General features: G+C 36.8%; 1 protein-coding gene across 4 annotated transcripts in view; it reads left to right on the top strand.

The window, feature by feature from the left end:
* OBI1 (ORC ubiquitin ligase 1) overlaps positions 1–17,974 on the top strand; it is a 45,194-nt gene that overhangs the window by 10,369 nt on the left and 16,851 nt on the right. Inside the window, exons 1-4 of one of the 4 annotated variants that reach the window (XM_036831806.1) lie at positions 1,261–1,743; positions 2,630–2,675; positions 3,867–4,115; positions 14,034–14,122. In XM_036831806.1, coding sequence (XP_036687701.1) covers positions 1,739–1,743; positions 2,630–2,675; positions 3,867–4,115; positions 14,034–14,122 — 389 coding nt within the window. In that variant the 5' untranslated portion in view covers positions 1,261–1,738. Of the gene's footprint in view, positions 1–1,260; positions 1,744–2,629; positions 4,116–14,033; positions 14,123–17,974 lie in introns of those variants that run through there. The other 3 variants (XM_036831808.1, XM_036831805.1, XM_036831807.1) reach the window with 3 other exon arrangements.

The following is a 17,974-nucleotide window of genomic DNA, read 5'->3' as shown; positions in this document are numbered from 1 at the left end:
TGAGGCTGCTTCCCGCTAGCTATCTGTTTTACGTTTGGTAGTGTATCAGTGCAGAGCATCTTGAGTGACAGACTAAATCGGGGAACTGCTGTGTGGGTGAGAAGGGCGAGGTGGGCATGATGGTCTGAGCAAGGAGATGGCACAATCCAAAATGTGTGTAAGGAGTATCACTCAGGGGATGGTATGCAGGTTGGGCTCTAGGGGAGAAACGGGACGTGAGTACGTCAGGTTGGACGCTCTTGCCCAGGTGAAGGAGAATGTGAGTCTGGATTAAGGGATTAAAAAAGAACATTCAGTGCTACAGTAGTGTAGGTAAGAGGGGGGATAAAACTTGAACTAGAAGATTCTTGAAAAATAAAACATTTAAAGAGCTTTTTTAGTGTTATTTCTCTTAGATTGTTAAAATTAAATGATTTTTATTTGGTTTTGCTTTAGGAAAAATTGAAAGTGAATTCATGATAGCATGAATCATAGAAAAAAACCTTTCAGAAAACTTAAGAAGTCATCGTAATAGTCCCAAGTTAGGCAAAATGGACTTAACTAAAATTTTTATAATGGAAAGGAAGGTATATATGCTAGAACAACAACCAGTGGAACTTTGGAACTAAGCGATCTGAAAGGGGAATCAGAGGTGGCTCCAAGGTTTCCTTCTTGAGTACCTGGATGAAGTCTGCTAGAGGAATATTTCTCTGCTGTGCTGGAAACTGTAGTGTTAACCTTAGCCTCTACTTTTTTACCTGCACTGACCTTTACCAGGAGTCAGGTCTTTCCTTGCGGAATATGAGTTTTGTTGATTAAAATAATTTGAATGTTTTTTCCCCAGCTTCTTTTCACATCCCTTCTCCCTCCTTTATTCATTCACATCTAAGTGATATTTCATAAATTCTCTCAAGTAAAATGGGTCATCCATCCTGCCATTTGGATAGAACATCCGGAAAAAGAATATCTGTAAATGCCTTTGCTATCATGATGCTAAGAAGTACAGAGAAGGTAACCACAGCATAAGTGAAGAGCTCTCAGGAAGAAAACATTTTGAATGTGTTTGTGTGAGTTATTATGGGCAGACAGTTAGTGCTGTGATTTATAATCCATCATAACTGGGTTGTTAGAATCAGTGAAAAGACACATTAATATTTTCAGTTGTGTAACCACATATGTTTGAATGAATACATTGGTTATAATAATATATATCATAATATATGTATCATATATGTGATATATACAGATAATATGTATTTGATAATTATATCATGTACAGATAATATTGATAATATATTATTTATACAACTTATTGGTTAGCTGGAAATATAATCATTGATTTTATCATTAACAGTTGTCTGGTACTCAAAATTTACAGTCGTCCAAATGTGATCATTAATAAAATATAGCCTTTGCCTTCATTGAGTTTAATATAATAAGATACATAGGTAAGTAAACACAACATGATATTTTTTGAAGATGTTTCTTATGGTGTTATTTATCTTTTCTCAGGATTAAAGTACAGAAGAGGCCTAGATGGCAGCCCACGTGGTTATAAGGAAAAGGGTAGAAATTAAGCTAGAGAACTATATAGAACAATAAGAAAAGAGTTCATTTTAATTGTCATTCTACCCAAATCAGAATGAAAAGTTAGCGCTTTTTTTCCCTATAGGAGGAACAAGTGAAAGTGAACCTATACTAAGCCATACAGTCAGGAAGCACCTTCGGAAAACTAGACTTGAATTACTCCACAAAGAATATGAGGTAAATAATAATTAAAATGTTAAATGATGACAGCACTGAATTCAAGGTAAAACTGAGCTATCAGTCCCTGGACTTCTTAGAGTAAGCATCTAATGAAATCTTAGTTTAAATGCCAGTTTAAAAATATCTTATTTGATAAATTCTTTTTCTTTTTCCCTTTCCTATTTCAAATAGAGGAAAGGGAACAGACAGAAACATTTCCTTTTTTTCTTTCTTTTAATTTTAAATTTGTCCTCAACAGAAACATTGTTTTGTAAGTTACTCCCTCAAGGGGTGGGAGATAAAGGAAACTCCCTTGTAAAAGTCAGTCTTCCAGCCGCCATGAGGCATTGTGAATGGTCTGGCAAACAGGAACTAGAACCATCATTCTGTTTTTGTTTCTACCTATAAATTCACTGCTAATTATAAGTCTGATCAGTTCTGGTGAAGAAAATATACTTATGTCAGCTGCCAGCAAAGAGATTTTTGGTGTGAGATATGCTATTTCCTAATTCTTTTTTTTTTTCCCCATGTAAAACAGTGTTTTTTTTTTTAATAAAAATTGTGTATATTTAAGGTGTATAACATGTTTTGATATACATATACATGGTGAAGTGATTACATCAATCAAGCTAATTAACATAGCTGTCTCCTCACATAGTTACTTTGTGTGTGGGGTGAGAGTACCTGAAATGTACTCTCTTCACAGATTTCCAGTATACAGTACAGTATTATTAACTGTAGTCATCATGTTATACAGTAAATCTCTAGACTATTTCTATCCTGTATAACTGCAACTTAGCACCCCTTGAACCAGCTCCCTATTTCTCCCACCTCTCCATTTCCTCCACCTTGCACGCTTGGTAACCACTGTTTAACTCTGCTTCTATGTGTTTGACTCTTTTAGATTCCACATATATGTGAGATCATGCAGTGGTTTTCTTCCTGTGAAGGTGATTTGACATGGTGATGGAATTTTTTCTAAATTAGCTTCATGTTAATGGAATACATATACTTTTGAATAAACATTAAGCCCAGTTGTCATTTTATATCGACTAAATGAGGGATATTATTGCTCTCTTCCTTTGACACAAAATATCTTTAAGTTATACTATGTAAATGGAAACTACTTCAGCTGCTTCAAAAATTTTTTGAAATAAAGTGGGACATAAATAAATGACTGAATAAATGTTCATTCATATATGTTTTCCTGTTTATATTTGTTTATTCATTAACATATTAATTCAAACAAGTAAAGCGATTTTCTCATTTTATAATGCCATTTAACTTGAAATGTATTGTAATGTAAAATAGTAAATAGCACTATCTGTGTTAGCTCTGAAACGTATTCTTATTTACTTAATATTTATCACACTTAGATACTAATCAAATTAATCCTTTAGAAGATCACTGGCATATTGAAGTTTATTTTCTAACAACAGAATTTCTGACAATCTTAGTTTAAGATGAAATATCCATTGTAGATGAATAAATTGTATCACAGAAAAGAGTTCTAGCCCCAAATGTTTAGTTACTGGATTTAAGGTAGCAAGCAGTTCCACATGGGGAAAACTAATACTTGGAATAGTCTTAGCAGTAATTAAAGATCCAGAATGTAGAAGAGTTAAAAATTAACTACAGGTACTATTCTGAAGTGGAAAGTGAAAGGACATGGTATATGGTTTTACTCCTACTTCAAATATAGAAACAAAAATATAGACATCAAACAAAACTATAAATCTTGATCAAAACTGTATTTTTAAATTCCCCTCAGTAAAGCAATTAAACATGCCTCAGAATTTTCTTCTGAGGAATCTACTTCCTTGTTGAATTCATGTGCCTTTTCATGTTTTCTGGATATCTAAAATAGAATCAAAGATTCGATGTTTAAATTTTTTTAAATCACAAACTATCATTGAATTAAAATAAAAGCAGTGGAAATGCCTATTTTTATCAGAGTCAAAATACATTTTGAGAATTTCAACTATATGTGACTTTCTGTCTGCAAAGCTATTCTGACTCATAAAGAATCTATGTATCTACAGAATTTTGAGTATAAAATTTAAAAGCACATTGGCCTCACTGTAGCATATGTATGTGTTTAGTGTCTCTGTCTACCTGATGGCTATGCAATGGTTTTTCAGGATGAAATAGATTGTCTACAGAAAGAGGTAGAAGAGCTTAAGAGTAAAAATCTCAGCTTGGAGTCACAGATCAAGACTATTCTGGATCCTTTAACCTTGATGCAGGGCAACCAAAATGAAGACAAACATCCAGTTGCAGATAATCCAAGTAAAATTGACCCAGAAACTGTAGCAGAGTGGAAGAAAAAACTTAGAACAGCTAATGAAATCTATGAAAAAGTGAAAGATGATGTGGAAAAGTTGAAGGAGGTAAGTTGTGGTTGTTTTTAAAATTCTGTAGTATTTTAAGTACCTTCAAAAGTATAAGTCACCATATTATTTTGAGTCATCATTAGATGATTTGGGGGGAAAGGACAGAAATCCCTGGATGAGCATTTATAAGGAATTGGAAAACTTTTTCTCCTTAAATGTTATTAGCTGCCAAGAAATATCAGGTGGTTCCATCTGTGACTATAATTGGAGACTCTGTAGTGCCTCTATATGAGTTTGCATCTTCTTGTGCAAGAGTGACATCAATTTAAAGGATGTATTTCTATTCCTCTCGTTGTGGTTTGGCTGAATTTGTTTTTTAAGCTTATGTTAGTGACTGCCCTGTATGTGTAAAGACAAACACCTGTCCATTTCCCTACCTATAGAATGACAGGTTTAGACCATATCTTTCCTAGCGCTACCATTCTCTGATTTTTTAAATATTGTAAATAGTTAAAGATTTAATGACTAATTCCAAGAGAGCTGTGAGTAGCTGCTTTAGACTACTCCATGCAAAAGAATATTTGCCTTATGAGGCAGGTTCATTTTTTCCAATTATTCTTCCATCCATACAACAAGATAAAGAAAGCATAGGTGAAAAGGGCAAACCTCTAGGATTTTCCAGTCTAGGAAAGGAGATGAGATCCATGCTGTCAGCACTAGAGGTAATAAGTGCTGTAGAGCTTTGCTGGCCAAAGGGACTAGCCTTTAGCTTGGCTTCAAGTTTATCCACAGTGGAGTCTTGTGCTGAATAGAGATGGTTTTGTGGTATCCAGGTCCACAACCAGCCATTCAGCCCATCTGCATTCTCTTAAAATACTGTTACTGTGCTGAATTACTAAATCCTGCCTCCTGAAATCATTAATGCTCCATATGATATTTTAAAGATGTGCTACCACATACTGATCTTCAGTGAGGTTAAGTAGCAGAGAAGTATCTGCAACTTAGTGTGAATACTAAGTCAAATTGCATACCCACGTGTAAAATAAATGCCATTTAGGCTCAGAAAAGGCCAAGATGAGACAAAGAAGGGAACTTAGTGCTTTTAGAGAATAAAGAAACTGCAGACATAATTACACCGAGTTTGTTACAAGTTTAGGGGAAGTGTGTAATTTCTTTGGTTTTCGGTAGCCAACATTAGCATTTTGTTTAAGAAGAGAAGAGGACATGAAAAGGAAATACAGCTGGGAAGTCACAGTATTTACCAATCAGCCATGTCCCCTTTAACTTTTCTTCTTCCTGAGTGATCACTAAGTTCTATAGGGTCTCTTTTATAGTTATTGAATTGCATTTAAATTTTTGGCAATAAATGTTTCTTAGAGCATGAAGATGTGTATGAAAACTTTACTCTGGGCTTATAAGAGTGGTATAGGGGAAAAAAAAAAGAGTGGTATAAGAGATGTATGTAAAAGAGAACTACATAAAAAACAGTTTTTCTTTGTTCTTTTAAAGGTCACATGTTAAATTCAATACCCAGAGCTACCCTGAGACCTCACAATTATCTGGGATATTTAATAAGCCCATTTTGGTTGCCCAGTGAAGGTATTAGGTAGAATTAGGCAATAAGCTGGGACATAAATAAATTTAAAAACATGGACTGCAGAGGCAAAACTTGAATGTAAAATACAAAATAATAACATAGTGTAGGGCTTCCCTGGTGGCGCAGTGGTTGAGAATCTGCCTGCCAATGCAGGGGACACGGGTTCGAGCCCTGGTCTGGGAAGATCCCACATGCCACGGAGCAACTAGGCCCGTGAGCCACAATTACTGAGCCTGCGCGTCTGGAGCCTGTGCTCTGCAACAAGAGAGGCCGCGATAGTGAGAGGCCCGTGCACCGCGATGAAGAGTGGCCCCCACTTGCCGCAACTAGAGAAAGTCCTCGCACAGAAACGAAGACCCAACACAGCCATAAATAAATAAATAAATAAAATTTAAAAAAAAAAAAAAAAAAAAAAAAAAAAAAAAAAAAAAAAAAAAAAAAAAAAAAAATAACATAGTGTAAATCAAATATAGGAGTACTAAACATTCAGAATAAAGGACTACCTAGAACGAGTGAAATGGACTTTTTTTCTTTTTTTTTTTGAATTTTTGAATTTTATCTTATTAATTTTTTTATACATCAGGTTCTTATTAGTCATCCATTTTATACACATCAGTGTATACATGTCAATCCCAATCACCCAATTCATCACACCCCCACCACCACCCCCCGCCACTTTCCCCCCCTTGGTGTCCATACGTTTGTTCTCTACATCTGTGTCTCAATTTCTGCCCTGCAAACCGGTTCATCTGTACCATTTTTCTAGGTTCCACATATATGTGTTAATATACGATATTTGTTTCTCTCTTTCTGACTTACTTCACTCTGTATGACAGTCTGTAGATCCCTCCACGTCTCTACAAATGACCCAATTTCGTTCCTTTTTATGGCTGAGTAATACTCCATTGTATATATATACCACATCTTCTTTATCCATTCGTCTGTCGATGGGCATATAGGTTGCTTCCGTGACCTGGCTATTGTAAATAATGCTGCATTGAACATTGAGGTGCATGTGTCCTTTTGAATTATGGTTTTCTCTGGGTTTATGCCCAGTAGTGGGATTGCTGGATCATATGGTAATTCTATTTTTAGATTTTTAAGGAACCTCTATACTGTTCTTCATAGTGGCTGTATCAATTTACATTCCCACCAACAGTGCAAGAGGGTTTCCTTTTCTCCACACCCTCTCCAGCATTTGTTGTTTGTAGATTTCTGATGATGCCCATTCTAACTGGTGTGAGGTGATACCTCATTGTAGTTTTGATTTGCATTTCTCGAATAATTAGTGACGTTGAGCAGCTTTTCATGTGCTTCTTGGCCATCTGTATGTCTTCTTTGGAGAAATGTCTATTTAGGTCTTTGGTCCATTTTTGGATTGGGTTGTTTGTTTCTTTAATATTGAGCTGCATGAGCTGTTTATATATTTTGGAGATTAATCCTTTGTCCGTTGATTCGTGTGCAAATATTTTCTCCCATTTTAAGGGTTGTCTTTTTGTCCTGTTTATGGTTTCCTTTGCTGTGCAAAAGCTTTTAAGTTTCATTAGGTCCCATTTGTTTACTTTTGTTTTTATTTCCATTACTCTAGGAGGTGGATCAAAAAAGATCTTGCTGTGATTTATGTGAAAGAGTGTTCTTCCTATGTTTTCCTCTAAGCGTTTTATAGTGTCCGGTCTTACATTTAGGTCTGAATCCATTTTGAGTTTATTAATGTGCATGGTGTTAGGGAGTGTTCTAATTTCATTCTTTTACATGTAGCTGTCCAGTTTTCCCAGCACCACTTATTGAAGAGACTGCCTTTTCTCCATTGTACATCCTTGCCTCCTTTGTCATAGATTAGTTGACCATAGGTGCCTGGGTTTATCTCTGGCCTTTCTATCTTGTTCCATTGATCTGTATTTCTGTTTTTGTGCCAGTACCGTATTGTCTTGATTACTGTAGCGTTGTAGTATAGTCTGAAGTCAAGGAGTCTGATTCCTCCAGCTCCGTTTTTTTCCCTCGAGACTGCTTTGGCTATTCGGGGTCTTTTCTGTCTCCATACAAATTTTAAGATCTTTTGTTCTAGTTCCATAAAAAATGCCATTGGTAATTTGATAGGGATTGCATTGAATCTGTAGGTTGCTTTGGATAGTATAGTCATTTTCACAGTATTGATTCTTCCAATGCAAGAACATGGTATATCTCTCCATCTGTGGGTATCATCTTTAATTTCTTTCATCAGTGTCTTATAGTTTTCTGCATACAGGTCTTTTGTCTCCCTAGGTAGGTTTATTCCTAGGTATTTTATTCTTTTTGTTGCAATGGTAAATGAGAGTGTTTCCTTAATTTCTCTTTCAGATTTTTCATCATTAGTGTATAGGAATGCAAGAGATTTCTGTGCATTAACTTTGTGTCCTGCTACTTTACCAAATTCATTGATTAGTTCTAGTAGTTTTCTGGTGACATCTTTAGGGTTCTCTATGTATAGTATTATGTCACCTGCAAACAGTGACAGTTTTACTTCTTTTCCAATTTGTATTCCTTTTATTTCTTTTTCTTCTCTGATTGCCGTGGCTAGGACTTCCAAAGCTATGTGGAATAATAGTGGTGAGAGTGGACATCCTTGTCTTGTTCCTGATCTTAGAGGAAATGCTTTCAGTTTTTCACCATTTAGAATGGTGTTTGCTGTGGTTTTGTCGTGTGTGGCCTTTATTATGTTGAGGTAGGTTCCCTCTATGGCCACTTTCTGGAGGGTTTTTATCATAAATGGGTGTTGAATTCTGTCAAAAGCTTTTTCTGCATCTATTGAGATGGTCATATGGTTTTTATTCTTCAGTTTGTTAATATGGTGTATCACATAGATTGATTTGTGTATATTGAAGAATCCTTGCATCCCTGGGATAAATCCCACCTGATCATGGTGTATGATCCTTTTAATGTGTTGTTGGATTCTGTTTGCTAGTATTTTGTTGAGGATTTTTGCATCTATATTCATCAGTGATATTGGTCTGTAATTTTCTCTTTTTGTAGTATCTTTGTCTGGTTTTGGTATCAGGGTGATGGTGGCCTCATAGAATGAGTTTGGGGAGTGTTCCTTCCTCTGTAATTTTTTGGAAGAGTTTGAGAAGGATGAGTGTTAGCTCTTCTCTAAATGTTTGATAGAATTCACCTGTGAAGGCATCTGGTCCTGGACTTTTGTTTGTTGGAAGATTTTTGTTGTTGTTGTTGTTGGAAGATTTTAATCACAGTTTCAATGACATTCCTTGTGATTGGTCTGTTCATATTTTCTATTTCTTCCTGGTTAAGGCTTGGAAGGTTATACCTTTCTAAGGATTTGTCCATTTCTTTCCAGGTTGTCCATTTATTGGCATAGAGTTGCTTGTAGTAGTCTCTTAGGATGCTTTGTATTTTCTGCGGTATCTGTTGTAACTTCTCCTTTTTCATTTCTAATTTTATTGATTTGAGTCCTCTCCCTCTTTTTCTTGATGAGTCTGGCTAATGGTTTATCAATTTTGTTTATCTTCTCAAAGAACCAGCTTTTAATTGTATTGATCCTTGCTATTGTTTTCTTTGTTTCTATTTCATTTATTTCTGCTCTGATCTTTATGATTTCTTTCCTTCTGCTAACTTTGGGTTTTGTTTGTTCTTCTTTCTCTAGTTCCTTTAATTGTAAGGTTAGATTGATTATTTGAGATTTTTCTTGTTTCTTGAGGTAGGCTTGTATAGCTATAAACTTCCCTCTTAGAACTGCTTTTGCCACATCCCATAGGTTTTGGATTGTCGTGTTTTCATTGTCATTTGTCTCTAGGTATTTTTTGATTTCCTCTTTGATTTCTTCAGTGATCTCTTGGTTATTTAGTAACATATTGTTTAGCCTCCATGTGTTTGTGTTTTTTACGTTTTTTTCCCTGTAATTCATTTCTAATCTCATAGCGTTGTGGTCAGAAAAGATGCTTGATATGATTTCAATTTTCTTAAATTTACTGAGGTTTGATTTGTGACCCAAGATGTGATCTATCCTGGAGAATGTTCCACATGCACTTGAGAAGAAAGTGTAATCTGCTGTTTTGGGATGGAATGTCCTCTAAATATCAATTAAATCTATCTGGTCTGTTGTGTCATTTAAAGCTTGTGTATCCTTATTAATTTTCTGTTTGGATGATCTGTCCATTGGTGTAAGTGAGGTGTTTAAGTCCCCCACTATTATTGTGTTGCTGTCGATTTCCTCTTTTATAGCTGTTACATTTGCCTTATGTATTGAGGTGCTCCTATGTTGGGTGCATATATATTTATAATTGTTATAACTTCTTCTTGGATTGATCCCTTGATCATTATGTAGTGTCCTTTCTTGTCTCTTGTAACATTCTTTATTTTAAAGTCTATTTTATCTGATATGAGTATTGCTACTCCAGCTTTCTTTTGATTTCCATTTGCTTGGCATATCTTTTTCCATCCCCTCCCTTTCAGTCTGTATGTGTCCCTAGGTCTGAAGTGGGTCTCTTGTAGACAGCAATATTATGGGTCTTGTTTTGGTATCCATTCAGCAAGCCTGTGTCTTTTGGTTGGGGCATTTAATCCATTCACGTTTAAGGTAATTATCGATATGTATGTTCCTATTATCATTTTCTTAATTGTTTTGGGTTTGTTTTTGTAGGTCCTTTTCTTCTCTTGTGTTTCCCACTTAGAGAAGTTCCGTTCGCATTTGTTGTAGAGCTGGTTTGGTGGTTCTGAATTCTCTTAGCTTTTGCTTGTCTGTAAAGCTTTTGATTTCTCCATCGAATCTGAATGAGATCCTTGCTGGGTAGAGTAATCTTGGTTGTAGTTTCTTCCCTTTCATCACTTTAAGTATATCATGCCACTCTCTTCTGGGTTGTAGAGTTTCTGCTGAGAAATCAGCTGTTAACTTTATGGGAGTTCCCTTGTATGTTATTTGTCATTTTTCCCTTGCTGCTTTCAATAATTTTTCTTTGTCTTTAGTTTTTGCCAGTTTGATTACTATGTGTCTCGGCGTGTTTCTCCTTGGGTTTATCCTGTATGGGACTCTCTGCGCTTCCTGGACTTGGGTGGCTATTTCGTTTCCCATGTTAGGGAAGTTTCGACTATAATCTCTTCAAATATTTTCTCGGGTCCTTTCTCTCTCTCTTCTCCTTCTGGGACCCCTATAATGGGAATGTTGTTGCGTTTAATGTTGTCCCGGAGGTCTCTTAGGCTGTCTTCATTTCTTTCCGTTCTTTTTTCTTTATTCTGTTCCGCAGCAGTGAATTCCACCATTCTGTCTTCAGGTCACTTAATCCGTTCTTCTGCCTAGTTATTCTGCTATTGATTCCTTCTAGTGTATTTTTCATTTCATTATTGTATTGTTCATCTCTGTTTGTTTGTTCTTTAATTCTTCTAGACCTTTGTTGAACATTTCTTGCATCTTCTCAATCTTTGCCTCCATTCTTTTTTCGAGGTCCTGGATCATCTTCACTATCATTATTCTGAATTCTTTTTCTGGAAGGTTGCCTATCTCCACTTCATTTAGTTGTTTTTCTGGGGTTTTATCTTGTTCCTTCATCTGGTACATAGCCCTCTGCCTTTTCATCTTGTCTATCTTTCTGTGAATGTGCTTTTTGTTCATAGGCTGCAGGATTGTAGTTCTTCTTGCTCCTGCTGTCTGCCCTCTGGTGGATGAGTCTATCTAAGAGGCTTGTGCATGTTTCCTGATGGGAAGGACTGGTGGTGGGTAGAGCTGGCTGTTGCTCTGGTGGGCAGAGCTCATAAAACTTTAATCCGCTTGTCTGCTGATGGGTGGGGCTGAGTCCCCTCCCTGTTGGTTGTTTTGCCTGAGGCGACCCAGCACTGGAGCCTACCTGGGCTGTTTGGTAGGGCTAATGGCGGACTCTGGGAGGGCTCATGCCAAGGAGTACTTACCGGAACTTCTGCTGCCAGTGTCCTTGTCCTCACGGTGAGCCCCAGCTACCCCCCGCCTCTGCAGGAGACCCTCCAACACTAGCAGGTAGGTCTGGTTCAGTCTCCTATGGGATCACTGCTCCTTCCCCTGGGTCCCGATGCACACACTACTTTGTGTTGTGCCCTCCAAGAGTGGAGAGTCTCTGCTTCCCCCAGTCCTGTCCGAAGTCCTGCAGTCAAATCCCACTAGCCTTCAAAGTCTGATTCTCTAGGAATTCCTCTTCCTGTTGCCAGACCCCCAGGTTCAGAGCCTGACATGGGGCTCAGAACCTTCACTCCAGTGGGGTGGACTTCTGTGGTATAAGTGTTCTCCCAGTTTGTGAGTCCACCACACAGCAGTTATGGGATTTGATTTTACTGGGATTGCGCCCCTCCTACCATCTCATTGTGCTTCTCCTTTGTCCTTTGGATGTGGGTAGTCTTTTTTGGTGAGTTCCAGTGTCTTCCTGTCAATAATTGTTCAGCAGTTAGTTGTAATTCCAGTGTTCTCGCAAAAGGGAGTGAGAGCATGTCCTTCTACTCCGCCATCTTGAACCAGTCCTGGACTTTTTTTCTAATGTTTCCAGGGCTAAGTGAGTTTTGAACAATTATGAAGCCAGTGTTGAGAATGCAAAATATAATAGTTAGCTGAAGTCTTCATTACTCTTTTAGGTGCAACAAATAGGCAGAACTCTCCCCTTTGTAACTTTACCCACCTGATTCTCCTGAACTTGAAACTGTCTCTAATAGTTGAGGAACTAGCCAGCCCATAAAGAGAATCTTAGAGAGCCACAGGACTGGTGAGAGACCTTGACAGAGGGGATGGGGAAAAGAAATCAAATGAGGTTCTAATTTAAGCCTGTCATTCATCATCGAAAAGCATTCACTAAGTGCCTCCTCTTATGAGGGCCTAATTCATTGTTTGTGTGTATGAGGAGTAAATTACTTTTCCTGTGTCCTTCAGAGGGGCAGTAATGGTATTATCAATCACTTAAAGAATTAACCCTCCACAATCCTGGTTGGTTTGCACCCACGAAGATAAGCAGGTGCTCGAGCTCAAAAGGAACCTAGATGAGTCTAAGTGAGAGAGTAGGCTTTGTTGCCCAGAAGAGTGTCCTCTGTCCTGCTTCTCTTGTCATCCTCTTTAGGGCATTTGTGTGTTGATGGGCAAATAATATAGTCAAAAGTTCTAGAAATTATGGTCAGATTTTTAAAATCTGTTTTCAAGTTTTCTTGGTTAAACTTGTTTGTTGACAAATGTTCTTGTGACCCCCTTCACTTGAATGTTAGTGTTCTAGTCAGACAATGAATTTCTCTTGCCAGGTTGGTAAGATTGGTTCCTAGTCTAGGAAGTCTTATTTTTTGTTGGAATTGAAAAACACAATGACTAGGGGGTTTAAATGAAGTAGCTTTTAAGAAGACTACAGTAGACACACTACTTTTTTGGGCTGTCAAGATTCAATATTGAGCTTCTAGATTTTCTAGCAATTAATGTTTTGTCAGGCAGTTTTTAGGTATCATAGAACTCAAAAAAGAAAATCATACTTGGGATTTTTTTTTTTTAATCAAAAGAGAATCCATAGAATTTATTAGAAAACATTGATTCAATTCTAAGAGTCCCAGAAGTTGTGAGCCAGAGCATTTGAGAAAGCCATTTTGAAGAAAGCAAGCTATGTTATCACTAAAAACTATTTTTAAATAGCAACCAAAAATCAATCTCATAGCTCAAGATTCTTAGCATTAGTTTTGTGAATAATTGCATGCGGTATAATGTTATCATGCTTAGAGTATTTAGTTATGTGAAAAAGGAAAAGAAAAAAACATATTTGCCATTAGTTTAGTCCCTTAATGACTCTAAGCTGACTAACATAGTTTCGTTTATTTCCCTGGATAGGGGATTTGCAGAGTGCTTGGGGAATATGGATTAAAAATGCTTGGTTGGGGCTTCCCTGGTGGCGCAGTGGTTGAGAATCTGCCTGCTAATGCAGGGGACATGGGTTCGCGCCCTGGTCTGGGAAGATCCCACATGCCACGGAGCAACTAGGCCCGTGAGCCACAACTACTGAGCCTGCGCGTCTGGAGCCTGTGCTCCGCAACAAAAAGAGGCCACAGTAGTGAGAGGCCCGCGCACCGCGATGAAGAGTAGCCCCCGCTTGCCGCAACTACAAGAAGCCCTAGCACAGAAACGAAGACCCAACATAGTAATCAATCAATCAATAAATAAATCTTAAAAAAAAAAAAAAAAAAGTAGCCTCATGGGATTTAAAAAAAAAAAAAATGCTTGGTTGTGTTCACAGTTTCACAAGTCATTCTCAACGGTGATTTTAAGTTTCTGAAGACATGTTCTAGTATTCAGTTTTCTGATATTGTTGCTCTAAAAAATACAGATGGCTCATGTCATTATTTTTACAAGGCACTTTTGTTTTAACTTGTGCTTAATTATTTTCAACACTTTTTTTTTTTCTAAGGCAAATAAAAAATTGAAATTGGAAAATGGTGGCCTGGTGAGGGAGAATTTACGACTGAAAGCTGAAGTTGATAACAGATCACCCCAGAAGTATGTATTTTGCTAACAGAGCAATGTTTCAGGTTATGTCAATGTTTTAGAATAAGCTGCTGTTATAGTTTGTGTTTGTCATTTAACTCTTTTCATTGAAGCATGTAAGTTTAAATAGAATGTCTTACCTCTAAACATCAAGTGTATACTTACGTTACTGGTAAAATCTTAGTCTCAGTTAAGGCTAGTGTTGAAGAAAAGATTTCCCTCTTATCCTTTTTCCTTATCTGATTAGCAAGAGGATTGTTTTATGTGACCTAAGATAGGTGAGCCTTCACTTGGTTTTACATGTAACTGTTTAGTGGTCCTAACAAAGAGTAGGGAGAGTAACATAATGCCCTTTAGACGTTTTCTGAAATAATCATAGTTAAAATTCATATAGTGCTTTCTCTTTGCCAGGTACAACAACCTGTGATGTAGAACTATTATTATTCTCCATTTACAGATGATGAAATGGAGGCATAGAGATCAAATTAATTTTTCTAAATCTGCACTGCTAGTAAGTGGTGGAAATAGGATTTGAACCAATGTAGTCCAGCCCCAGAATCTGTGTTCTATTACATTACATTGAAAACTATTACACTACCCATTACACTAAAAAGCCTATCTGAAATAGAATTTTAAGGCATCATTTGTTGAATTTTGGACTGATTTGAACTATACAATTAAATGAATTTATTCTTTTATGATGGGATAGTTTTCACTCCATTCCAAAAGGTAAGCAGTTGGAACTATTGACCCACTTAACAGTTAGTTTAAAATGATAAGAAACCATTGAGAGTTAAGACTTGAAGATTGAGAAAAGATGGGAGACAGTGCTTAAGGTTGTTATTCTTCTAGGAAAAAAAATGACAAGTGAAAAGAGAATATGGCCCCCATCCCTCTGAGGAGTGGCATATCAGAACTCCACACTTTCTTCCCATCCAACCATTAGACTTCATTTTTTCCTAATGGAAAAAGACAAAGACAGACATAAACAAACAGTGGAAATTTATCCTACCAGAGGTAGTTCTCTGCTTGTCATTTGAAAAGGAGAAAATATTGCCTTCAGTAAAACAAGTGTAGTATCAGGAAATGGTAGAAATAAACCATAATTACTCAAAGCAGAGATAACTAACCAATAGAGAAAGAAGCATAACTTTTACTTTTAAATAGTTCCTTCCCCTGTGCTCTCCAACCTCATTTTTCTTTCACTTCAGATAATGTCCTACTTTGATGAATTAGTGAAATAAACTTAAGAAGTGTTGCCATTATTATATGGCGGTTTGAATCTCTGCTCTTCTCATTTATTGGCAGCTCGCCTTGCCGGTCATAGTAATGCTTGTCCGTTAGCCATTTCCCACGGCAGGCTGAATGGAACGAAAGCCATTTTGTTTGTAGCTTTTATTTCTTGAAAAGTTGCCCACCAGATTTCAGATTTAATACTAGCCACCAGGATGTGTGTTTTTAAATAGCCATGACTCCTACCTGATAAACAATTGAAGGATCTTATCTAAAGAAACCTCACCGCTGTCTATTCTAACAAGCAACCACACTTCTGAATCCCACATAACTTTGGGATTTGCTATCTTTAACTTCCATTCCTTCCCTTCAGGGGAAGGGAACAGTTTCACTTAAAACGATTTGAACTGACCCTATTCCTGATCAGTTTGCAATGCATTGAGGTATTAAAAGCATGGCTTTTGATTTATAGCCTTGTTTACTCTGCATCACCAAACCCTAGTGGGATTCAGAGAGAAGCTGACCACAGCTGAAAATACCCAGATCTGGTTCACCTGAAGAGAGCTCCTATTCGTATTGAAAAGAATGTGAAATTTCAAGAGTTTAAAAGTAAATGCAAGCAAATAAAAACCATCTATTCCATTTCATTCCCTTGATTAGGAAGTGCCTTGACAAATTATTTTTCTCTTGTCTACTTGGTTAGGTGTCAAGATACACTTTTTATACACATGACCTTAGTTTCTGATGTATCTTTCAGGTTGTGCAGACATATTCTACAAATCATGCAGAAGAGAGAGCTTTAAAATTTAGATACTAGAGAGGAAAAAAATTAGGAAGGTATATTTGTTAGCTTGGACTGCCATAACAAAATACTATAGACAGGGTGGCTTAAACATTGGGTATTTATTTTCTTGCAGTTCTGGAGGCTAGAAATCCCAGATCAAGGTTCAGCAATTTCGGTTTCTGGCAAGGGCTCTCTTTTTGGCTTGCAGACAGCTGCCTTCTCACTATGTCTTCACATGTCAGAGAGAGAGACAGCGTGCACGCTCAGGTCTCTCTTCTTCTTATGAGGATGCCAGTCCTGTTGGATTAGGGCCTCATCTTTATGGTCTCATTTAACCTGAATTACCTCCTGAAGACCCTGTCTCTGAATATAGTCACATTGGTGTTTAGGGCTTCAACAAATGAATTTGGTGGGGAAGTTGGGAACACAATTCAGTCCATAGCAGAAGGTATTTCTTTTTAGGACACTCAAGCAAATATCATGCTATTGCCCCAAAACTAGACTAACATCTGGTGTCAACAAGGGGGACTTAGACATTTACCTTGGTCCCAAGTAGATAGTATTGTATAAAAGTAATATATTTTATAATTTTTAAAAACAGTTCTATAATCTTTAAAATGAAATCTGGATTATCATTTATCTCCTCTGCTATTGTTTTTCTAGTCTATATTTTACCCTCCACTATATCCAGTCTTAAAGTGTACCTGGGTATTTTTCCTTTCTCAACTTTAACTTAAAAGCCCTCTTGAGCAGTGTGGCAGATATCCTAGTTATCATACTCTTCTAGGTTTCAATAATATCCATTCTATTCCTTGTCAAAAATTCATTGTCTCGATACCTAAACTGGTGGCCCAGACAAATGCGATCTCTTTCTTTGACTTGATGTAGCCAAAGACTTCCTGAATTTGTCTGTCTTTTAGTTCGTTTCACCTGGAGAAAGCCGTCTGTTTGCCCTTTCAGTTTCCTCTAACGTGGACTCCTAAGAGAGTCAGATTTGATATTCAGAACTCGAGGTGGTGGTAATGTCCTTTAGTTTACAAGACTGTTATGCAAAGAAAACTTACTCTCCCAACCAACCCAGAAATACTAAAAGTTTATTTACTTGACAGTATCCTAGGTGCTTTGAACTATACAAAATAAATACTCTTTCTGACCCCTAAAGTAGGTTAGGTTCCCTTGCTGTAATTTCTCTTACTACCTTGGACTTTCCCTTTTTAGCACATATCCCAATTACTAACAATTAATGTTTTGTGTAATTATTTGTTTCATGTTCTTCTGTTTGAGTGAGGACTATAGTTTTATTCGCTGTTGTAGCCCTGCATTTTATAGCGTTCTGGCTAATATTCTGCTCCTAGTATATATTTGTTGAGTAAATGAATAAAAATGTAGCTCCCAAGACTATGAGAAAACAGACAGACAAATCCAGAATATGGTATAGTCAATTGGAAAAATGACCAGATTTCTTCATTAAATCGTTGGCAAAATGGGAGGGGAAGCCTGATTTACAATAAAAGAGGACTAAGAGATATAATAACCAAACGCAGTACATGGATTTTGTTTGGATATTGATTAATAACAAATGTCAGAAGACATTTTTGAGGCAATTGGATATATTTGAATACGAACTAGATATTAGACGATACCAAGGAATTACTGTTAATTTTGTTTAGGTCTTATGGTTCCTTATCAAAATGTCCATGTTTTCTTTAGAAATGCATACTAAAATATGAACTATAGTATATTTTAACAAAAAAAGGGATATATATACATATATGTGTGAAATGAGGTAAAATCTTGATAATTCTTGAATGTGGGTGATGAGTATATGGAGTTATTACTGTTCTCTG

The sequence above is a fragment of the Balaenoptera musculus genome, chromosome 18 (genome assembly GCF_009873245.2).
Source record: "Balaenoptera musculus isolate JJ_BM4_2016_0621 chromosome 18, mBalMus1.pri.v3, whole genome shotgun sequence".
Taxonomy (NCBI): Eukaryota; Metazoa; Chordata; class Mammalia; order Artiodactyla; family Balaenopteridae; genus Balaenoptera; species Balaenoptera musculus.
The sequence above is the reverse complement of the archived record's forward strand: the minus strand, read 5'-3'. Positions and strand labels throughout refer to the sequence as shown.